The 24,419-nt window shown below is 44.3% G+C and overlaps 1 protein-coding gene across 4 annotated transcripts in view; it reads left to right on the top strand.

Annotated features, from left to right (window-relative positions):
• Positions 1–24,419, top strand: part of phactr4a (phosphatase and actin regulator 4a) — a 56,284-nt gene that overhangs the window by 22,008 nt on the left and 9,857 nt on the right. For 3 of the 4 annotated variants that reach the window (XR_013965608.1, XM_080786902.1, XM_080786901.1), the window contains 10 exons: positions 7,894–8,064; positions 8,496–8,576; positions 9,468–10,727; positions 12,934–13,320; positions 18,115–18,249; positions 19,853–20,166; positions 21,013–21,254; positions 21,720–22,012; positions 22,846–23,008; positions 23,309–23,364. Coding sequence is in view for 3 of the 4 variants with exons in the window: in XM_080786902.1 (XP_080643028.1) it covers positions 7,894–8,064; positions 8,496–8,576; positions 9,468–10,727; positions 12,934–13,320; positions 18,115–18,249; positions 19,853–20,166; positions 21,013–21,254; positions 21,720–22,012; positions 22,846–23,008; positions 23,309–23,364 (3,102 nt within the window). In the remaining variant the exon portion in view is untranslated. The remainder of the gene's footprint in view (positions 1–7,893; positions 8,065–8,495; positions 8,577–9,467; positions 10,728–12,933; positions 13,321–18,114; positions 18,250–19,852; positions 20,167–21,012; positions 21,255–21,719; positions 22,013–22,845; positions 23,009–23,308; positions 23,365–24,419) is intronic. The other variant, XM_080786903.1, reaches the window with a different exon arrangement.

Below are 24,419 nucleotides of genomic sequence, written 5' to 3'. Positions count from 1 at the left end.
CGATCTACAAGCTCAAAACACCACTCACAAAGCCGATCGACAAGCTCACAAGTTCAGTGTCAGCCCACTTAACGCCCCCCGTGTCTGAACAGCTGCCTGCGAGGTTCACGGTCTGGACCGGGCGCCCCCCCCCCCCCCCCCCCTTCCTGCATGGATTATTTTTCAGCAGGAGGTCAGCAGCGGTGTGGGGCGGAGAGGAGGATCAATGAGGATCTTATTTACCTCTGAGCAGGAAGGCGTGAAGAACAAGGGTTACCGAAGAACAGGAACGCAGGGCAGAGAGAGAGAGACCGGGAGACCCCCAGAAGTGAATATTTGTGTTTTAAAAAGAGCTTTCAAGATCTTTCCAAAAATATCACATAAATGGCTAAAGTGTGTAAAGTGTGCTAAAGTGTGTAAAGTATTGTGACGCCGTATTAACACATTTTACTGGAACCTCCCCAAGGACCCCCTAAAACACAAACACTGTCTGAATATGGAACGATTGTTGATGTTTGAAAGCCAAAGATCCAAGGTTAAAAAAAAGCCCACAGGCACTGACGTTTCTTCTGTATCATGCAAAAAAAGAAACGTTTAATACCTTTCTGATACGCGTCCTTTCCAGCATGTTACTAGAGACGCAGAGTCTCAAACACACAAAAGGTTTCAAAGTTGCTCCTCGGGCAGCAAGGATTGCTGCTTTTGTGACTCGATTTGAAACACACTGTGAAGCAGTCTGCATGTTTTAAGCTTTGTGCGTGTCCTTGGAAAACGTTGTAAAGGATACATACATAATTTTCTGAAGGTATTCAGAAGGTATTATATATATTTCTGCAGTCAGAGATCTCCCACCTTCATCTTTTAACTTTTTTACACTTGGGTCAGACATTGTTTGTACATTTTATTTTTACCACATTCTATCACAAGACTTGTGACGCTTTTGTTACGTCAAAGACAGAACTGTTTTGTTCTCCCGTGAAGTGCGCTGTAAAATCCTTAGTGTTGAATTAACTCTTTGAGTGTGCACATGTAACCACATGGACCCGTGCATCTGTACACTCGAGAGTTAAATCTACAGGAGCTTACTGTCATTTTAGATTTACAGTTTTTCAGAATTTTTTGGATTTAGGAATTAGGAATTACATTTATCTCAAATACTGTACTGTACTTCACTACACTTTGTTGTAAATGTTTTACTTTACTAAAGTATTTTTGATTTTCAATGCTTTTACTTACTCAGAGGCAAATATTGTTAAAAACTTTAGTTACTTTGTAGACATGTACAGTAACGACAGGAGTTTTACTGTGTGTATGCTGTCCTGAAATGCCACTTGTGTCCCGACACTGGCTGCTTGTCTTTTACCCTCGTAACCTTGAGAGTGGGTGTCCTCTGACTCCTCTTTGCTCGGGACAGAGGGCTTCTTCTCAGTCAGGTTGTAACATTGCAGAATGGCAACAATATCGCCTCCAAGCGTAGGCTGTTTTGTCGCATTCTGTGCAAAAGAAAACCGTTTGTGTTGAATGGATTGGCACACAACTCTCTGATCTCTGAAACTCACATTTCGTAATGCTTAAACCTGTCTTTATTTGATTTCCGTGTGTGGTGCTTTGCGCAGGCAGGGCAGGGCAGGCTGGTCTCTCTCTCTCTCTCTCTCTCTCTCTCTCTCTCTCTCTCTCTCTCTCATTGAGGAGTGTTTGTAGTGGTGGTCATGGCGCTTGCCAGGGGCAATATCAGCGCTCCCATCTTCCCTGGCCTCGTCTTGCACAGCTTTGCCCCGTCTTGTATCTCCTAACCAGAGCCATATAATAAAAGAGTTGCGATATTGAGGGGGCAGAAAACCTGCACGGTCACGTGGTTCATGTACTCGCGCGAGCCCATAGACATTCCGTAAACTTCCGGTTGTCCCTATATTTGAAGCCTTCAAATAGGGACAAACCAATAGAAGTATTAGTCTATGTAGAAGAGCCGCCATTGGACTGGCCCCATGAAGTGCACGGGGTTTGCGTAACTGTCTATACTCTATGGCTCTGCTCCTAACCAGCTCTGCCTCTCGTTTCCTGTACTCTCATTTGCATTATACATTTTCTGTGCGATTTCGGCACGTCGCCGGCTAGAACCCTCTGCCAGCCAACCGCGTTATGCTGCTTTGGTCATTTTTATTGCTCGCGTTTTAGATTATTGGGTGCACTGCCTGCTCATTAAACTGTGAGAAATTGCCAAAGGTAAATTGCCTTACTTTAGGGCACAACAAGCATCCTTTATGCGTCTATCTTGTCGAGATGCCAGAGAAGTGATTTCTGGGCTCACAGACTAATATTTTACACAGCTGGCTGACAGACTCACTGGCAGAGCTGCTGCCTTTTTAATTTGGATGCAGTAGAAAGTAAATAAGTACATTTACATTTACTCAATTAAACCAGTTGATTGCATCCAATTTTGTGTGCAACAGTGAGGACCCCTGGGCGTCCGACTCTCCAGACCCCACTTTTGAGAACCACTATACTATACCATACAAGAGACGGAGAATTGACATGCAGCCAGTGGCTGTAGCTCACCTGTTTGACCCAAATAGGGTTTAAATAATTAGAATTAGATTAACTAGTCTATACCTGGGGATATGCACACTCAAAATATTTGCAGACTTTGGGTCATGCAATATGCACTGTGTTGTACATGCACTGCATTTGTATTGCTTATTGTAAGTACACACACACGTAAGTACGCACACACATAAGCACGCACCCTGCCCCCCCCCCAGCCAATGCAATGCACTGATCACATTGTATGCACTGGCTCCAATGAGGTACCTGCTATCATTTATTTCTAATGGAGCTCTCCTCTGCCTTATTCCTGTCTCTTAAATTGGCATCGGCCTTTCATAAAACGCTTCCTCCAAATTGAGGTTTTGTCCAAATGCTTTATTTCTAGCATTTCTTCTGATTTCGAAGCAAATGAGGTGAGAAAATGGAACGCCTCATCTCATTTTATTTGAATAAAAGGTATGAAAAAAATAAAATAAAAAAAGATGAATGGTACACAGCCAGCAGCTGTTTTTTTCTTTTCCAACTGAGCCATTATTTCCAAATTTAAATGTAATCATCAAGCTTTTTCACCATGCCTGGAGCAGCTGGATGTCATTTCAACACTACCAGGCACTGTTCATCCCAAAATGTTGCCAAATGGCAATTTAATTACCCTACTCGTGTGTGTGTGTGTGTGTGTGTGTGTGTGTGTGTGTGTGTGTGTGTGTGTGTGTGTGTGTGTGTGTGTGTGTGTGTGAAATTCAAAATGTACTTGAGTAAACGTACAAAAGTAGTGGCATCAGAATATACTTTTAAGTACCAAGAGTAAACTTGCTCATTATGCAGAATGTCTCATTTGTTTGAAAATGGAAGATCTACAAGCTCACAATTAGGGATGTACCGAATATTCGGCCACCAAAACTATTCGGCCGAATTGGCGGTATTCTGTTCGGTGAGCAGATGACGTAATCAAAATGTAATCATGTCTTTTGTTATCATCATGTAGCTCTACAACAAAGGTGCGGCCATGGCGGCAATGGTACGAAAACTGGTAAAACATAAATAATTGGTATACAATACCAATTTTATTATATATACAATTATATAGGCCCTCGGGCGTATTCGTATATAATCATCTCATTCTGCTATTCGGTATTCGGTTGGTGCATTCCTACTCACAATTGAATTAATGCATGGCGATGCGTTGATGTAGTGGAGTAGAAGTAAAAGTATTGGAAATTGGAAATCCTCCTAAAGTGCAAGTACCTCAACATTGTACTTAAGTACCGTACTTAACCCATTCTGACCTGAGATCAGATTCATACGAGGTTTCCACTGGACACACACTGGTCTGATTAACCCATTCTGACCTGAGATCAGATTGTAAAAATGTCAGTCGTTCTTCGATTTTTCAAAAATAGCAGACCTACAAGCTCGTAGCGCGCCACTCGGTGGCGCGCTATGAGCTTGTAGATCTGCTATTTTTCAATAGCTAAAGCATAACATGATGCAAACCCCAAAATGGGTTCCCGTTCAGAATGGGTTAAGGAAATGTACTTTGTTACTTTTCACCACTGGATAAACAATGTTTCTGTACTGTATTCTTTACTGTATTCTTCAGAAACTAAGCGTGCTCTTCTTGTGTTGTGCTGCTGTCTTTGCACTTTTCCACAGTGTGGACCTCGTCATACTGGTATTTTTTGCTGCTTGTGCTTGTAAGAGTAGCAACAAACACGCTTGGTTCTTGTTTGTTTGCAAGATAACTTGTTTAGAATGGAATGTTTTATCTGGTGTGAGACTTAACTGCAGGTCACATCCTCTCACTATCTAACTCATCACTAAGTCATAGGGCATACTGTAGCAGTGGAGGCCATTGTGTGGTTCCACAAACCAAAAGCCCATTCATTTCAAGTCCTGGTGAATCATGACCATAAAACATTTGATTCTGATATGTTTTTGTATGCCCTTTCGATGGCACCACAGAATGGCTGCTATATGACTATAATGTGTAACTTTGCTCTGTGTCTACAGTTATGTACACATTAACCAGTACCAGTGGTGTACATAACTAAGTACTAAGTGGTGTACGTAAGTATTTTCAATTTCCAATAAAAAATAAATCGTACCTTCGATTATGCAATTTTCTTTTGGGTCAGCCCTAGCTGCAGCCAGCTACCACATGCATGCATGCAATCATTCACACTATTAATCTAATGGACCACAAGGGGTGCGCATACCACCGTTTGGGATCCGCTTATATAATGCATACAGACTGTATTAACCCATTCTGGGCGGGCACCCATTTTGGTATTAGCACTATGTTATGCTTTAGCTATTGAAAAATAGCAGATCTACAAGCTCATAGCGCGCCACCGAGTGGCGCGCTACGAGCTTGTAGGTCTGCTATTTTTGAAAAATCGAAGAACGACTGACATTTTTTTGGAATCTGATCTCAGGTCAGAATGGGTTGATCAGACCAGTGTGTGTGTCCAGTGGAAACCTCGTGTGAATCTGATCTCAGGTCAGAATGGGTTAAGGATACAGACTAATGCATACAGACTACAGTATATGCATTAGGAATGTATGATACAGTACAGTCAACTGGTGTCAACCAGTACACGTCTGTGTGCAGCGGACCGGTTATGTCAGCTTGTTTCTTTCCCTTAATAAACCCCAGCCTCGTGCATGCGCACACACACACACACACACACACACACACACACACACACGCAGAAGTGTAACCGCTCGCCCTGGCTGCGACTCATCAGCAAAGAATTGCAGTGTACTCTAGGTTTCACACCCACCACAGAACACACGCCAGTGTTTATTTTGTTGACTAATACTATGACGAAAAATGTTCGTCGACTAACTTTTTTTCACAGATAACTAAATGGAAAACTAAGCTATGAGACTAAATATACTGACAATTTCGTCAATAAATTAAAACTAGACTAAAGGAACTAGTAGAGAAGAGATCCAGTAGAACTAAAAGACAAGTCATTTTACACTTGGTTGCATGCTGAAAATAGCAGATCTACAAGCTCACAGATCAGCAAGTGTAAAATGAGCCATTATGACGACTAACACTAAAACATTCCAGGTGACTAAAATGTGACTAAAACGAAATGAAAACTATTCAAGAGACTATGACTAAAGCTATCAACACTGACATACACTCACCTTTGATATAGGCTTCACAACAGAGTATCGTGGACCATCACCCCGCCTGGGAAGACGTGACTCATGGTTTCTGGCAGTTACAGTAATAAGCTGCCATCACCAAGATACACTGTGCATAATATTACACACATAGTCGCTGTTGAAATATGACTGATACCGTACCTAATATTATAATGCAGTACACCGGTGGTTTTTCAACCAGTGGTCCGGGGACCGCATGTGGTCCTTATTTGTGGTTCCAGGTGGTCCCTGTCTAAATGATGGGAGAGTTGGAAACCAAATGGACCCTTTATAGCTCTTTAATTCTTGAGAGCGTAAAATGAACGCTCTCGAGAGTTAAATTATTGTTAAACATCTGCATTACTTAATGTACAAGAATTTCTACACAATCAGAGAATGTAGAAGATTTGTTATTTAACTTATTTTGATCGTTTGTCTGTTCTCTCTCCTACGGTACAAACATCAATACAGCATGGAATTGTGGACAAAATGGTATTCAACGACAACACAATATTCAAAGTTTTGCGTCTGAGATGCTAATTAAATTGCATGGTTATTGCTATTCTTCTATTAGTGATGGAGTGTTGAATGTAGCACGGCATCACCGGCCCTGTGTTGTTTGTGATGGAGATGAAGTGCGTGCGTGCGTGCGTGCGTGCGTGCGTGCGTGCGTGCGTGCGTGCGTGCGTGCGTGCGTGGTGCGTGGTGCGTGCCATCTTGAAGATGATGAGTGGATCTTCCAGATTTGTATATGAGTACCCCTGATTTAGACGTTTGATTTACCGATTTAGACATGGGAGTTAATTATGCCTGACTTAGTTGCTGGTATCGTGCACCAAAACAAAATGCTGATCTACAAGCTCACTGGGGCTTGTACTGTAGATCTGCTTTTGTTGCATTGTAGGATTATGGTTACAAATTGCACGAAAATAAATGGCATTCTTAGTAGGATTATGGTTACAAATTGCACGAAAATAAATGGCATTCTTAAATTCACAGTCTTAAAAACGTTGATGGGTATGAAAAAAAAAACGTTGATGGGTATAGGAACCTCTGTATGTGTGTGATGTCTGACAGCTGGCGACGCTCAGAGTGGGCAATGAGAACAGGAATTCAGAGCAACCTTCACCCCTTTGCTTCCAGGAGAAACGTAGCACCGTCTATAGCTTACAGGCTAAGTCCTGTTGTTCCCATACACGTGTCCACATGGCCCACCGGACACGACCACTATTATTTCAAAGAGGCCTAATCCCTGGGGAGGGGTCAATGGCAACAAGTGGCTACATTTTCGCTGTGTTTTTGTTCCCCCATGCAGCAGGGTTGTTGTGGGGAAGAGGAGCGCTTTGTTTTTGTTACCGGTTAAACGTCATTGAAAACCCCCTAGAGCCGGAAATAGCCAAACCACAAGCTCACAACGTGTGGCGCTGTGGCAAGTTGTGAGTTTGTACATGTAATGTGGACTACCATTCTGTGTGAACCTGACGTGGTGATACTCTTTTGCACAATAATGTCTAATCTCATGTACATACCTGCTGCTATGTGGCACTACCGAAGTGTCCCTTACTGTATGTCTCTAACCTCATGTACACACTGACTGTACCTGCTGGTATTTTAATTGTGGAATATTTATTAAACATTTTAACACAAATCTTGTATGGGGATCCCTGGCACAAAACATTTCCAGATGGGTTCCATGGCCCAAAAAATGATACACTAATATTGAGTTTGGGTTATGCAATATGCACTGTGTTGTACATGCACTGCTTATTGTAAGTACACACACACACACACGCACACACACACACGTAAGCACGCACACACATAAGCACCCAATTGAGTTTCAAAGTACTACTATTTGTGTCACATACATTGCTGTATGTGAAGTTTGTTCTCCGCATTTGACCCGTCTCTTGGAGCGGTGAGCCGCAGCCGTGCCGCCCTCTCGGGAATCATTTGTGGTTGATTTCACCCCCCACCCCCAAACCAACCCTTGATGCTGAGTGCAAAGCAGGGAGGCATTGGGTCTCCTTTTTACAGTCTTTGGTATGGCCCAGTTTCAGGGCGGACACTCTAACCACAAGGCCACTGAGCCGGTGGTTTGAGATTCACAGCCTTACAGAACTCTTAACACAGAGATGCATACAGTGGTGATTTAGCCGCCTTTGTCTAACTCCATCTCTCTTATCTTGTGCTTGTGTGTGTGTGTTCCAGATGATGAAGTGGACCTGCAGCGCATCTCTACAGGCAGCGACGGGGGGCACTCGGGAGACGGGACGCCTCCGTCCAAACGCAAAGGCAAGTTCTCCAGCCTGGGGCGCATCTTCAAGCCCTGGAAATGGAGGAAGAAGAAGCCCAGCGACAAGTTTGCAGAAACTTCTATAGGTACGTCTGGCCAAGAATGCATTCATTCACTTGGTGTGTGTGTGTGTGTGTGTGTGTGTGTGTGTGTTTCACAGAATGAAGCAGGATGTGGGGGTGTATCCTGCTGTCACTCAGTAATGTGTCCATGAAATGTGACATAGATCACCCTTTTAACTTTAAATGTGAACTCACTGTGTTTGTCGACAAAACATGGTCGTCGACTACCTTTTTTTCCACTGAATACAAAAAAATAGAAATACAAACTAAGATATGATGACTAAAACTAAATACATTGAAAATTTGTCAGCAAATAAAAGTAGACTAAAATGTTAGACGGGGACTAGTGGAGAAGATATCCAGTAGAACTAAACGGTCATTTCATGTTTGGTTGTGCACGTGCGTGGCGTGCGCAGTGTTTTCTTTGAATCCTTATCTTATGTCATCTCTTGCAGTTTTAGAGAGAAAGATCTCGGTGCGGAAATCCCGCAAAGAGCTAATTGAAAGAGGGGTGCTGAAAGAAATCCCTGAGAATGGTGGGTATATAATATACACTGTATTAATAGCAAGGTCGTTATTAATATTGTACAGTAATTGTGTACTGCAGGCAGTGGTGGACCAAGCACTCAACTCCAGTACTTGAGTCAAGGTATAGCTACTCCTGGTCAAGTATTACTCACAACTAACTACAGGGGAACGTTGCTCTGTCAAAGTTGTACTTGAGTTAAACCACTGGAGTAACTTTGCTTTAAAACTATTATACACTTAATTATTCAAAAGTACAAATTACAGTAACAAACATTAGCCTTAGCGTGTAGCACTTGACCGAGCCTTGACAACGTTATTCAGACTGAGGCTAGATTCCATTGTTTACTTGGCATCCTAATAGTTCCTATAGTTTTAGTTTACAGATTATAACTTGATGTTATTGTATTGTTTAGACTGATGCTACTGTACGTGCTTGATTTACCTATGATCCTAGATTGATGTATTTACCTTGCTTACTTTAAGTCTCTTATTGTAATCATTCACCACTTATAGGTCTGTCACCATTACACATTTAAGATGACTAATTTGCGATTCATGATTTAATTGTGTTTTTTGCATTTAGTAGTTACAATTTGTATTTGTTTGCCAAATAACAAAAATCACTGACACATTTAATCATAATTTTTTTATACAACAATTGTGAAAATAGTAGTTGATCTACAAGCTTACAACACGCCACAAAGTGACATGTTGTAAGCTTGTAGATCTGCTATGTTTTGTGCAAATGTATGGAAATATTTCAACATGGAAAGGATTGACGATTATACAAAAATATTTGTGATTATCTCAAATAATGGCGATTATGTAGTAATTTTGACAGGCCTAAATTGTAATCATCCACCACTGACTGCTGGTTTTTTGTTTGACGGGGTTGGCAGAAAGCAACGAGGCGAACCACGCCAAATCCCAGCCCGTGAAGAATGGCCACCCGGTGCCCATGGACGTTGACAGGGTTTCACAGTCGGGCGTGCGGGTGTCCAGGGGCGAGTCGGACATCAGGGCCAACCCCGCCTGGCTGCCCCAGCCGCACGGAGACGAGCGCCGCGGGAGTGGACCCGCGGAATCGGACCGCCGGAGCAGGGTGCCCTCCGACGCCTCGGGACGCAACCGGGCTCCGCTGGACGTGGACTCTCACACCCGGCTCGCCGTCGACGCCGACAGGCGGATCCGTCTGCCCTCGGACATGGACAGGAGAGGAGGGGGAGGGACTTTACCCAGGGGCCACGCCCCCGAGGAGGGCAGACCGCCGCGGAGAGGAGGCGAGGACAGGAGGGAGCCCCGCGATGACAGGGAGGACAGGGGAGGGAGGAAGGACGAACGAGAGGACGGCGAGAGGAGGGAACCGCGGCGAGATGACCGCGAGAGGGAGGACAACAGAGAGGTTAGGGAGAGGCGGGACAGGAGAGACGAGAGGGAGAGGAGAGACGATAGGACAGACAGAGAGGACAGGGAGCGGAGGGACAGAGACGACAGGGAGCGGAAAGACAGAGACGAACGGGAGAGACGGGACAGAGAGGACAGGGACAGGCGGGACAAAGAGGACAAACGAGAGGACAGAGACAAGGAGGACAGGGAGCGGAGGACGGACCGGAGAGAGAACCGGGGAGAAAAGGAGGAGAGGGACAGAGAGGAGCGGGAGAGGAAAGAGGAAAGGGAGAGGAGGGACGGCAGAGGAGGAGGTGGAGAGAGGGAGGACAGAGACCGGGAGAGGAGAGAGAACCGAGGGGAAAAGGAAGAGAGGAAAGAGGAGAAGGAGGACAGAGACCGGGAGAGGAGAGAGAACCGAGGGGAAAAGGAGGAGAGGAAAGAGGAGAAGGACGACCGTGATAGGAGGGACGGGAGAGGAGGAGGAGGAGCAGAGCGGGAGGACAGGGAGCGGAGAGAGGACCAGCGGGACAGGCGGGAGGACAGGGACAGGCGGAACGACAGGGAGCATCGGCGGGAGGAGCGCGAGCGCGACAAGAGGGAGAAGGAGGAGGCGCGGCGGCCCGTTTCCGAGATGGACATGAGGCCCAGCCTGCAGAAGAGCTCCTCAGAGGACAACAAGAAGGTCCGCCCGGCCTCGGAGGCCGACCGCAGGTGCACCACGCTGCCCCGCTACTCAACTCCTCCCACTGAGGAGCACCGGGGACGTGCAGGTATGACAATACACCTACCTAGGGCTTCTTAGACCATTTGGCACCAACAGCACTGACATGTTCACCTTCTCCATTCTAATGCTTGGTTTAAACTGCAGCAGATCGTCTTGACCATGTGTGAAAACTGTGAATGCACGAATGCATCGAGTTGCTGCCTTGTTATGCAGCTGATTAGAAATGTATGCTAACGTGCAGATGGACAGTCGTAATTGAGTGTATATCGTTGCTGTCTTGCAGAAACCTCTTCTCTCCATATTTTAACTTTTTGGGTATATGAACGCCCTACTTGTTCATAATCCTAGCATCACACAAACAGTTTTGGACATATGAGGTTTCCCCCCGGGAGAGGTGTCATAATATGAAGGTGTCATGTGTTTCCGTTAAAACCCTTTAACCCTTAATTCCTAACATTTGATTTCCTTCTAAAATAGCTCATCTACAAGATCACAACACACCATAATGGAAGGCGTTGTCAGCTTGTAGATTGGCTGTTTTAGAGAGAAAGAGAGAGATATTTATTGATTGATTGATTGAAGTACCGGTATGTATTAACAGTTAACCAGAATAGGTAAATTTCAAGCACAACTCAATACAAAAACAGTTAATTGTGGACTATACCATTACACTTGTTTACAATAGGGTCCACCATTTTCAATTCATCCAAGAGAGAGAGAGAGAGAGAAGCAGAAAACAAATTGAATTAGGGCCGAAGTGGTTGACATGACCTTTGGATTTCTAGGCTCGCTCGTTAGCTAATTAAGAGCTGATTCTCTTGATAGATTATGTTGTTTCCCAGGGCAGCGGATATAAACAGGAAGTTTATAAAGGTTACAACGGTCAGGAACAGTGCCGTTATTGTTTACACAATTAAACCCTTTACGTGTACTGTAGTCGGCAATGATCTTTCTGCCTGCAGTATCCACCCCCAACGATGTTTACTTCAATTCTTCCATTGGACCTTTGGCAGAAATATACAATTTAATGCTGTTTAAATCTCATAGCACCAATGTCAATAAACTCTATAAACATGATTTAGATCTGCCACTGAAATGTCCCCAAGCTCGGAGTTTCTCCGCTAATTGCATCGGGTCACGTCAGATGGTGGAGAAATGAGCATTGAGCCAGTCATTGATCACAACACTGTCTCAGCCACTGGTATAATCACCAGTCCCACCCCATGCAAAGAGTGCTTTTGAATAAAATGTCACACGCCCCAAAGGGGTGGATAATCATACTTCAGAGTCTAGATAGGATTAATTTATTTCATGTAGTGAAAGCTTCCATAAAATGATATGGAAACGGGCAATTAACGGGCTGTGGTTCTCAAAAGTGGGCGTGCAGAGACCCCCATGGGAGCTTGAACAGGGTTCCAGGGTCCTCAGGAAAAAAGAGGCTATTTTCACCATTTTGTGTATTGTGGGGGGCGGGGGTAGTAGTCCGTGGCCAAATACATAATTGGGCTTCCTTTGACATGAACAAAGCTTGAGATCCACTGATTTTAACATGCTGCCATTCAGTCAAAGACCTCAAGCTGCAGACTCTTATGAGAGGGCTTTATGTCATGGGATAGCTCCCAGGCTGTGAGTCACTGACGGAACAGCAGGAGATAGAAACGCACGCGTAGAAGATCAGAGCAGACAAACCTTCTACTGTACTGTGAGATCCTAGTCTGTGCTTTCACTGCTATCAAAGCCACCAGAATGACAGCTTTACCCTCGTCTTTAAGCTCTGATAAAAGCTGCTTATTCATACACGGTTAAGCTCAGCTCTGTGCTCTTGTGTGATCTGCATTTCTTTGCGCTTTTAAAACGTTCCGGTTTGTGCTTCTTGCTCCTTAGAGCTCTGATAAAATTCTGGATATTTAGGAACCAAATGGACCGTTACTGTTCTGTACCGCTGAGAGCATACAGATGGAACCAAATGCACTTATCTTGGTCTCAGTCGAAGCTATAAAAAGCTTGTATGAAATGGGGGTCCCTTGTCTAATGCATTTCAAACCTAGGGGTCCTTGAAAGAAACAAGTTTCAGAATCACTACCTTACAGAGCCAGTGGAATCCTTACGTTGTTGTGATCTTCTTCTTCTGTGTGTGTGTGTGTGTGTGTGTGTGTGTGTGTGTGTGTGTGTGTGTGTGTGTGTGTGTGTGTGTGTGTGTGTGTGTGTGTGTGTGTGTGTGTGTGTGTGTGTGTGTGTGTACGTGTGTACAGAATCCACTGGCGTCCGCTTCGCCCCGACCCCCGACTCCGACGCCACGGCACTGCCGGCACAGCAGCGGGACTCCCTGCGGGAGCCTCCTCCCCCGTCCAAGCAGGCCATGATGCCCCCAAAATGGATGACGGCCCCTCCCTCCGAGCCGGCCGCCGCCAACAACCCCCCGTCGTCGTCCTCGTCCTCGTCGTCGTCCTCCTCCTCTTCGTCCTCTGTGCCGATAGCGGTGGCCAAGCCCCCGAGGACGGTGTCCCTGATCAGCGAGGACCCCCCGCCACGACCCACGACCGGCTCGGAGACTCCGCCCCCCGTCCCGCCCCACGCCAAGCAGCCCCCTGTGCCGCCGCCCAAGCCGACCAACCGCATCAGCAACCCCGCTGTGCTCGGTGAGTCGTCCATGTTTTCTAACAAAATGTTTTATTTCATTTATTTTCTTTGATTTGACGTGTATTTATTAACTGGTGAAGTCCCTTTTTAGATATGATATATCTCCTTTTTTTTTTTACAGGGCATGACATTTTTACAAAAAGGTTACAACTTCCAGAAAATATAAACAAACACATGCTTAAAATAGAAACATTTAAAATAATACAGCGCAGTCCATACTCCTTTCTTCTGGAAGGGCGGTCACAGAACCTTTCTCATACTCCTTTCTTCTGGAAGGGCGGTCACAGAACTTTTCCTCAGAAGCCTTGCAAATCCTCCAGATGTCTGATTCTCCAAACTATAGTTGATGACAGAAGGTTGGCCTTTAGTTTGATGAAGATGCCCAGGTGCAATACAAGCAAAAACATGTAAGTTTGACAGTCATAGTAATGCTCTGGGTTGTATATATAAATAGGACTTCAGTCAAGACGGGCATGAATGAAGCTTCTATAGCTGCAGACATGTGTTCAGCAGTATGGCTCTGTTTGTTGGAGGAGACAGCTGGCTTGCACACAGACATGAAGGCAGGGAAATGTTTGTTGCCAGATTTTGTGAAAGGCCCAAAAGAAGTGACAACGGTCGCATGATATCAGACACAGGGCAGCAAAATTACTTGATAAAAATCTGTTGTAGCACTTGAACCCTATTTGAAAATGGACGAAGTTCACGCGCCATCTATTTTCTAAATACCATGACAAATGTTTGAAAAATAGAGAGTGTTTTTGAAAAAAAATTAACCACGTAAATGTTATATGGGGGATCACTTGCACAACATCATTTAATTATTTCTCTGCCGCTAGCTGTTAGCATAAATTAAGTTAACCTATGCCGGACACGTCGGGAGCGACGCAGTACAAAGTCACAAATTACATCCGAACTTTGTATGGCTGAAGATCCACCATGGACAGTAGAAGGCAGCACGGGTCAATCCGGAACCGAACACCCGAAACCCGAACCGAGAACCGAGCCGGTTCGGGTCCAAAATATTGACTTGTCCCTCGAGCAGGGTACGGATCCACTCCAAATTGCCGCGGGTCTGGGTCGGATCGTCTGAAATGGAGTTACCCGAAATAACCGTGAGGATCCGAGATTTATATATTAAACCCTTCAACTTTAAAAATAGGTTTCAAAAATAGACATGCGTGCGCTGTAATTATTACATTCTAAAGTCCATACTGTCTGTTGAACAGAGTCAACGAGGGCTGGGTCTCTTTATGCACCTCGACATGACAGTGAGAGCGCTCTCTCTCCCTTTCGCTTGCGTGCGCGCACACACACAGCTCTCCTGGATTACGATTTATGGAGGTTGGAAAAATTTTGCACAGTCACACAATCGTATGCAAGTTAAGCACAGCAACGCTGTAATTTCAGCTACTTGGGAACATCTGTCAGCAAGCCTTCCCCGCATTGCACATATACGGAGAATGGCAATTACACTTCAGCCCCTCCAAGGAAGAAAAACGACATGCTTCAGGGTGTTAATTCTGTGGAATTATACCTCACGTTTGCCAAACTGCAGTTATTCGCAAAGATGCAGTGCAGTCAGCAACACCAGTAATCCATTCTTGAATATCCATAATTGTGCATGGATTTGGCACCTTCATTTCTATAGTAAAAAGCAGAAGTCGTACATTCTTATACAGTAACCTTTTGAATACATTACTTGAGCCTCAAGTAATGTGAGCCTGCCATAATCGCAGTAATCCTTAATCATATTCCATCATATTCAAGAGCTTTTGGATAGAAATGAGACAGACTCCAGTCACTTTCAGTTAACTGCAGAGAGGAAGTGTGTTTACAATTACAATTTAGGCATTTAGCAGACGCTATTAATCCAGAGCGACTTACATTAAGCAATTACAAAAAGCATGGCATACATCACATATATAAAAAGTAGTTATGTGTAAGCTAAGAACGTAACAGTGGAGTATCTATGCAAACTATACATACTATACTATATTATACATGTGTACTATAAAGTGCTATGACTGCATAAAATGCAATTCTAGTGCTGTCTACGTAACATGCTATAAGTCTGTTTAAAATACGATCTAAGTCTACATAAAGTGCTATATTTAAAATACTATCCAAGTCTACATAAAGTACTATCTAAGGGGCTGTTTCTGTGACCCGCTGATGGTTGTTGACGCGCGTTAATGCATCAAGGAAGGTAATTATGTTTCTGCACTGTCAAATAGCCAGCGCTTGTGTAGAGTGTACATAAGATATTAATAGCTTGGAGGGCCCAGTCTGGCCCCCGGCCCATTGGGTTTCTGACAATGTAACCCCTTTTTTACATCTAGTTCCAATGGCATCTAAATGTGAGGTTGTAAGTATCGGTGTTGTGAGGATGAGGGGGTACTTGGAAATATTTCTCCCCTCCAAGGGGTACCTGGGCCAAAAACGTTTGAGAACTCCTGTTTTAGGAAACAGAAACACAGCACCCAGGGGCTCCTGTCACGGTGTTTCCCATATCACAGATTGGGGTGTGTTTTTTTGTCACATTCCTCAGCCAATAATCCAATATGTGACAAATGAAAGTCGACAGGAGCAAAGCCTAATTTAAAACATTGACGTTGAACCTGGAACTCATCAGTGATTACACAGTGAGAGTTGTTTTTTTTATTTTTGGCCCAGGAATAACACAAAAGCAGACAAACAAACACAAAAAACGTATGGGTGAATAATTGATAGGAAAATAGTAATTTTGGGGCGTGAAGTATTCCTCCAAGAGAGACAGATACACAGAGAGAGGGAAAGACAGACACAGAGAGATCAGAGCAGGAGAGAGAAAGACCAACAGAGAGAGGGAAGGCAGGCATGCTCTGGCTTGTCTCAAACCGTGTTTTGTGCAGCGATGGCACTCCTCCTCGCCCCAGTTCATGAGTCACACTTCACAGGGTATGAAATGAACCGTGATTGGCTGAAACAGTTGTGTGTGTGTGTGTGTGTGTGTGTGTGTGTGTGTGTGTGTGCGTGTGTGTGTGTGTGTGTGTGTGTGTGTGTTCGTTCGTGTGTGTGTGCGCGCGTGTGCGTGTCCGTCCTTTAACCCCCTTCCCTGATGTCCTTGTTTACATCCTTGTGCGCTCTTCTCATGCACACTCGGTGAAACCCGACCCCCCCCCCCCAAGGTGCCCTTCACATAGATACAGTCTGCATTCCCATGTGGACAATTATGAAAGCTGTGATATATTTTGTTTCATGCCTGAAAATTGCCAATCTACAAGCTCACAACATGTTGCGCTGTGAGTCTGCGACGCCCTGTGAGCTGGTAGATCAGCTGTTTTGGGTGCACAACACCGGCGCCCAACTTAGTATAAATCTCGGGCTTGAGAGCTCAGCTCATTGGCTCCCTGACTGTCTCGGAGATGCTGTCTGTCTATGCCACAGGGAAGGACCTGTGTTGTCATGCGTTGTGTAATGCTCTCCTAGGATCACACACTGTGCAATCTGAGCAGCAGGCTGTGGAACCACAGCTGCCTTGGTCTCTCGGTTTGTATCGACCGAGATTGATGTGTCGGTGTTTAAAATGTATTGACTCCGCAGGGCAGTATTTGATTACGTTTAGTTTTGAAGTGTTATCCATTCATCTACTGCATAATGTTGTATGCCGCTGCTTGTGTTTACACCACAGCAGAATGCAAAGGTGGGTTAAGGTTCTGCAGCCCAAGAGGTTTAAAACCCTGTAGCTTTTGTATTAAGTAGAACATAGTAGGAGGTTTCAAATCTACTCTGCAACTTGTTATTCAGGTCATCAGTAGCTCAATGAGGTAGAGCGGCCACTTGGTTCCCTGTTCGATCCCCGGGTCTTCCTGGCTTAGTGTGCAAGTGTCTTTGATAGGGATTCAATGATAACAAAAAATGCACGATAACGATATCAAGATAAAATGTTCACAACATTTAAAATAAATTATGTTCAAAATGTTCATGTATTATGACATGGTCAGGATAAATAAAGTCCAATGTATACTCCGCTAAGGCGGCCCGAAAAAAGGTTCGGCTGGGTCCAGGCGACAATGTGATGTCCTTCAGGGACTCTGTTGCCGCCGAGATGTTGTACTTGTAACCACCACCAGAATCCAGTTCAGCTGTTCCGCATTGTTTTCCTCATCAATTCATTCATTCTGTCAGCACTAGCAGGTGAGAAGCTAGGGTAGTTTGCAAGATACACTTCCAGGGGGTACTAACACCTCTGAAGTCCCGTGACCATTCATAAACACAACCTGTCACTGAAAGGGAAAAACTCCACAAATTCCCCACAGTGCGTTGTGGTCGCAGTATCCAGGTATTAATTAAACCATCTGTTCCACTTGCTGGCTGTAGTGCAGCCTACACACTGCTTTCAGCGCATGTGTTATTTTTGGGGGGTGGCTTCGGGAGCTCAAACGAACCGAGCTCACGTCAGCTGTTCTCTCTGTGTGTGTGTGTGTGTGTGTGTGTGTGTGTGTGTGTGTGTGTGTGTGTGTGTGTGTGTGTGTGTGTGTGTGTGTGTGTGTGTGTGTGTGTGTGTGTGTGTGTGTGTGTGTGTGTGTGTGTGTGTGTGTGTGTGTGTGTGTGTGTGTGTGTGTGTGAGAGAGACACTATACAGTACATGCACTATTCACAGTACCATTACACTTTGCCATTAGGAGTTATTTTGTAACGTACATACTCTAGTCAGAGAGTATTCCTGAGGTCTTCCTGTCCTAGCTGGTATACGTCCCAGACAGCACCCCTCCCCTCCCACCCTGACCGTGTGAACTCATCTCTGGCAGCGTCCACATTGAACAGGGCCTGTAAGGGCAGACAGCCCGGCCACTGGACCAGCTGGCGACGCCAGGGCGAGCTGGGTCTCTACCTGTCCCTGCCCGGCTACCTGCGCTACAGGGCCACAACACAGCCCTGCCCAGGTACCACCCAGAGAGAGAGAGAGAGAGCTGGCATGGTGCCACGTTTGTGCCACCCGCACCCAAACCTAACAACCTCAAACCACCACATCAAGTGGCTTCCATTGCTCCCCCTCCCCCTACTTGTGCATTGCATGTCATAAGAGTATGTATGGCACAGAACATGACACAACCCACTAACTTGCAAACGATTGCATGGGAATTAACCTCCATTTTGACAGACCCTGTCGGTCTGGTTTGTTTTGTCTGTTGTCGCTCCTCATTGGATGTTAGAGAAAGGCTGACTAGACAAATTATCATTTCAAAATAGTGTGTTCCTTTCGTGTAATTTTGTGAATGACTAATGCTCCAATGTTGCACGACAGCTTAGGAGTGAGCACAGTGACGCAATGTCGTGTGCATGTCAGGCCCTAATGGAAGAAGACGTTCAGTTGCTCAATAATGAGCAGAAAGTCTGCCACACTCTAATGTCTCAGCAGCCAACATGGAGTGATAGAGGCATTTGCTTGTTGACAGTTTGTTGTGAATATTTTGTAAGATTTACGCTTGTTTTTGTTTTTGTTCCCTTACTCTTCCATCTAATTCACACCCTGAAAAATCATCTGTCGAGCAGAAACCTTGTGTCTCCATATTTCAATTTTTTTTTCATAAATTAATGCCCTGCTCTGTTCTACAAGATGTGCAAAAGTAAGCAAAATAACAGATGTATATGCTGTTGCGAGCAAGAATAGCAGCTCTACAATATCTTTTGGTCTTTTTGATAACAATATTTAAGTGAAAGTGGTTAAGTGTTTGGGCGGGTTTTATGGATATTGAACCAATTAAAAGTATTAACAAGAGCTTGCGATAACTACATCGGAACGTCTGGAGAAAGGGGTTTTTCTTTACATTTCCTGAAAAGTAAGATTTGGACATGCAAGGTTTCCACCCGACAGCGACGACATGCATTTCAGCTTTGTTCCAACTAAAAACCAAAACCAACTGTGACTCCTTCACTCATGTTTACTGACGCACTTGCAGCTCCAGCGTCTTGGAACTTCCATCACACCACCTCATCATTTGATGTAATTGCTGCTTGTAGTGAATCAGATATCATGTAATATAAGAGTTTGATTATTGCTTTTCGGGGTCGAAAGGTAACAAACAAGGTTATTATAGTTCAGGAATGTTTTGTTTTTGTGTGTGTTTGCTAGGTTAGTTTCTTCTTCTTTTTTTACTTAATGAAAAAGGCTTAGTTTTTTTTTATCTAGTTGTGTTGTTTATTTATTTTTTGTAATATAGGGTAGTCAGGGGTGAGAATTAACAAGGCCAGAGAAATGGCCAAAATTGCTGATCTACAAGCTTGTAGGTCTGCAATCTTTTAAGGTTTAGAAAAGGCCAAAACTAAGGACATTTCCTCTATAATTTCAGTTCCTTTTATTTTGTTTTATAAACGCAAAACGGTTATCGTTTATTTATTTATAATAAACAATGCCCCGATCTTCACAGCGGAAGGCCAAAACTAAGGACATTTCCTCTATAATTTCAGTTCCTTTTATTTTGTTTTATAAACGCAAAACGGTTATCGTTTATTTATTTATAATAAACAATGCCCCGATCTTCACAGCGGAGCTGTCCCAGCCTGGCAGTGGCATCGTGGTGGTGGCGGCGCCTGTCAGGCGCTCTCCGCCCACCCCGCCCAAGAGGATGACCCCCGTCACCAAACGCCACACCGCCGTGGACCCGCCCCCCAGCCAGGCCCCGGAATCCCCCACGCCGCCGGCGTCTGACCACACTCCGGTGGACCAAACACCAGAACTCCTCCAGCCGCCCTCGGCCGCTGACGTTTCACCTTCGCCCCCGTCCCACATCCCTCCGTCCCCTCCCAGGGGTCAGTCGCTGCTGCCTCATCCCCTCCCATCCTCTGACGCCACTGTGCAAGTAAGTCCGTCTGACATTGTTCCGCGATCGCAATTATTCGAGGTGATCACAATTACAGGTTGCATAATCTTCGGAATCGGTTCCATTCATCTGTAGGAATTCACCTTCTTCGTCTGTTAAGACGATCTACAAGCTCACAAAGGGTTGCTATATGATGCGTAAATCGCCTATTAAATTTTAAAAAAGTATAAAGGATAAACTTAGGTATATGTTTGGCCATAACTACATTATTTATTTGGATTACTGGTACTGGTCATTGTCAGTCTTTTTTTAAATATATTTCAGTTATTTTTCATTTTGTGTGTTTTGCAAAGACTAAAAGGAAAAACTGAAATGTAATTTGTATTATTATGTCCCAATGTTAAATGCCCAAGAACACAATTTAAAGATGAGGGCCGTGACCCCCCCCCCCCCCCCCCCTCCTAAAACATGATCTTTAGGTACTATGATTAATGATGAAGATAGATATATTTTTAAAGTGTACAGAAAGTGTTAAAAGGATGTTTTTATGTGACCATACCCACCAGTTAATTAAGTATGCCTGGTTTTCACCTTGAGCCTCGCCCACAGCTGTGTGTTACAGTATATGATAATGGGGGAGGTGTTATGGTGTCACAAAAATTGTGTATTTTCAAATGGGCCTTTTGACTCGAAGGCTTTCAGCTTTCAGGAAGAAACCAAAAATGCACAGGGAAGACATAATATTATTTGAATATTCTAACCACACCTGGGGGTCGATTTGAGTAATGTTAACTCCATAGACACATACAAAACAGAAAAAGTACGTACAAAAATCACGGCACAATTTAATCTAATAAAAAAAATAAACATGTATATTTTTTGCAGGCCTCTGTTGAAGTGAACCCCCCGACCCCGACCACGGAGCCCCCCAGCGCGCCGCCCCCCAGCGCCATCCCGCTCCACATCCTGATCCAGCGGGCGCTAGCCAGCCCCGGCCCGGCGGTGCCCAACCCGGACGGCTCGCAGAGGGCCCACTCCATGCTGTTCGAGTCTCCCGTGGAGATACTGGCCGAGGCCGGAGGAGGCTCCCGCTACTCCCTGCCCATCACCATCGAACCGCTCAGACTGTAAGCCTGACGGAAATAACAGATCTACAGTACAAGCTCAGAACGTGTCGCAAGCTATTTTTTGCTATGACAGTAGATGCAACGTGGTCCTCTGGAGTGAGAACTATAGTGGCCCTCTCCAGTCGCCAATCCCTGGTCTAAAGCACCAAGCGGTTTTAATTCATAAGATGCTCCAGACAAAATCTAGGACTCTCTGAAACTGGACAAAAATTATTTAAGGCACTACTTGAGGATGCAACACATACAGTAGTGACTGTACTTGTTTTTTGTAGCTCCAGTGTATTAGCATTATATGTTCTTTTTAATATTATCTAATATCTATACTTCACCTTATGTGGAATTGAGTTATTTGTCGTTTTGTATGTGTGATCATATTGTACTCAGGGCGTCCTTGCAAAAGAGAGCATGCTCTCAATGGTCTTCCCTGATTAAACAAATGTCAATGTCTTTGCCTCTCCTCTCCAGGCAAGAGGACGATGACTTTGACATGGAGGAGGAGTTACGGAAGCTCCACCCCCACCAGCCCAGGGCGGCAACGGCGGCCGTTGCGGCGTACCGGGGGGGTCCGCGGGACCTGGAGCCACGCAGCCGCAGGGGTCTGGTGGAGGACCCCCGGGTCAGCGTCATCCCAGAGGGCCGTGCGGGGCCCGGGGACAGCGAGGAAGACGACGACGAGGAGGAGGAGGAGGAGACAGACTCTGACGGGCCCATCCTGTACAGGGAAGATGATGATGATGAGGAGGAGGATGTACCCACCGGTAGGTCATTTTATGTCAATTTCTTGTATTTTTTAACTGAAATCCTAGGGCAGTCGTTTTCAAACGTTTTCATGTATTTGTCTTATGTATTTGCCAGTGAATCGCCACTGTTTTTAAATCCTCACATGCTTCACACAGACTGCATTCCTTTTGGGCTAAATACTTCATTTCAATTCATCATTGAATCATATTGTATTGTATCGCTATAAATGAACGAATATCGTTCATGTATCAAATAATCAACCATGTATCGAGAATGCGTATCGTATCACCGTCACCGCTAAATCGTTACAGGACAGTCCGTTTCAAGGTCAAGGCCAGATTATTTATAGGGGTTGAGGTTCTGCCTGATTTAGTTTCACACCGAAAATATCTTGCAGATCAGCTATTTTAGGGTTAAGGGTTGAAAATGGCAAACATTTTGTACAAATGTCATACAAAAAAAGTTTAACCTTTTCTGTAAACCCAAAAGTAAATTGTCCCTTTTGTGATATTTTGTCACAATATTATGGCAAGACAGAATTCATCAAGAACAGAACTTTCTAGTATAAACTAATTTATACAAGTGTGCAAATGGCGTCCCACATGAAAAAGAATGAACACAAGAAGAAATACATGAAAAGGTACAGGGCAAATACACGATAGAATACAGGAAGAAGATTAGGGTAAAGAGGCACAGCATCTATGAAGGGGCGAGTAAAGCTATTGCGTTTTTCCAGGAAGACACAAAATAGTGCAATCACACTTGCAATTTCGCAGAATTGCAACTTTCTAGTTGCAAGTCACTCTGGGTAAGGAGTGTCTGCTGACTGTGCCTGCATTGTATGTGACAGGTGGTCTCGCTAGCCGCATAAGGAGGAAAGACACGTTGGCGCTGAAGTTGGAGCGAGAGGAACGGGAACAGCGCGACGCCCGCGAGGACCAGGATGGCAATAGCTGGCAGAGCAGAGAGCAGTGGCTTGCTGTCAGGAACAAGATTGGCAGCGCGCTGACACGGTAAAAAAAACCCCACATCTGGAGTTGTACCCCTATCTGGGGTTTCTCATTTTTCTTGTTCAATTTGAGTTTAGTTTGAAATAGTTTTTAGTTGGGAGAGTGCTTTGGACTGCATCCACAATACTAGATAGACAAATGTAATCTAATTCATCTGAATTAATTTAGTTATGTTAAATTACGTTAACCATGATAACGTTGCTTGTGATGCTGAACTGTGTGTGTGTGTGTGTGTGTGTGTGTGTGTGTGTGTGTGTGTGTGTGTGTGTGTGTGTGTGTGTGTGTGTGTGTGTGTGCTTTAAGGAGGTTGAGTCAGAGACCTACGCCACACGAGTTGGAGGAGAGAAACATCCTTCCATGTAAGACTTCCATCAATCAAAACAAGATGTAGAAAATAAATGGACCCATAAAAATGTGACAGCGACCCAACCATGGGTCCCGAATCCGACCCAGTGTTTGGGAACCAGTGCTTTAGTGGGAGCCGTCCAAGGATCTTGAACATCCTGATCTGCTCACATTATGGGGGCGGGCCGCACTGATCATTTAAAAATATGTTTGTTATCCATCTGGATGATTATATCACTACTGAGATATATATATATTTATATATATATAAAATAAAATGTATATATAAAATCTAATCTAAATATTGTAGTGTGTGCAACTGTGTACATGCGTGTATAAGACTAGGCATGGCGAGTTTATTTGTATGGCACATTTTCAACAAGGAAATTCAATGTGCTGTACATAATATATTAATCAAAGGAAACGCATAAACATTAGAATACGATACAAACTAAAGAAGTAAAAGTATGTACAATTACAGTGCGGAAAAATAATTTACAAATCTAGAGAGAGAAACTGATAGTAATGTGACATGTCCAAAATTGGGATGACATGTTGAAAGTGGTTCATGTGGACTCTATTATGCCCCCTTGTGGTCCGTTTCAGAAATGCACAATAGCTTGAATTATGACAACACATGTCATGCATGCTGTAGGGCTGATGCAAAGAACAACGAAATGCCAGCTGCTGATATACGTTTGTCCCACATCCATAGCCTTAGATATTCACAATGACAGCAATACAATAGGGTTTGATTGATTAATACATTAAGGTTAGTTAGTTATTTGTTTCAGTCCATTTAACCCATTTTGGGTGGGAGCCCCTTTTGATGTTGTATGTTATGCTTTAGCTATTGAATTATTGAATTATTATTAAATAGCAGATCTACAAGCTCATAGCGCGCCACCGAGTGGCGCGCTACAAGCTTGTAGGTCTGCTATTTTTGAAAAATCGAAGAACGACTGACATAGCAAACATAGCTTTTTCATAAAACTGTCAGGATGTAGAAGACATTTTTTTTATCTGATCTCAGGTCAGAATGGGTTAATTACTGTAATATGATGTCATT

This window comes from Protomyctophum bolini (assembly GCF_963924005.1).
Source record: "Protomyctophum bolini genome assembly, chromosome: 17".
Lineage (NCBI taxonomy): Eukaryota > Metazoa > Chordata > Actinopteri > Myctophiformes > Myctophidae > Protomyctophum > Protomyctophum bolini.
This window is presented reverse-complemented; position numbering and strand designations above follow the sequence as displayed.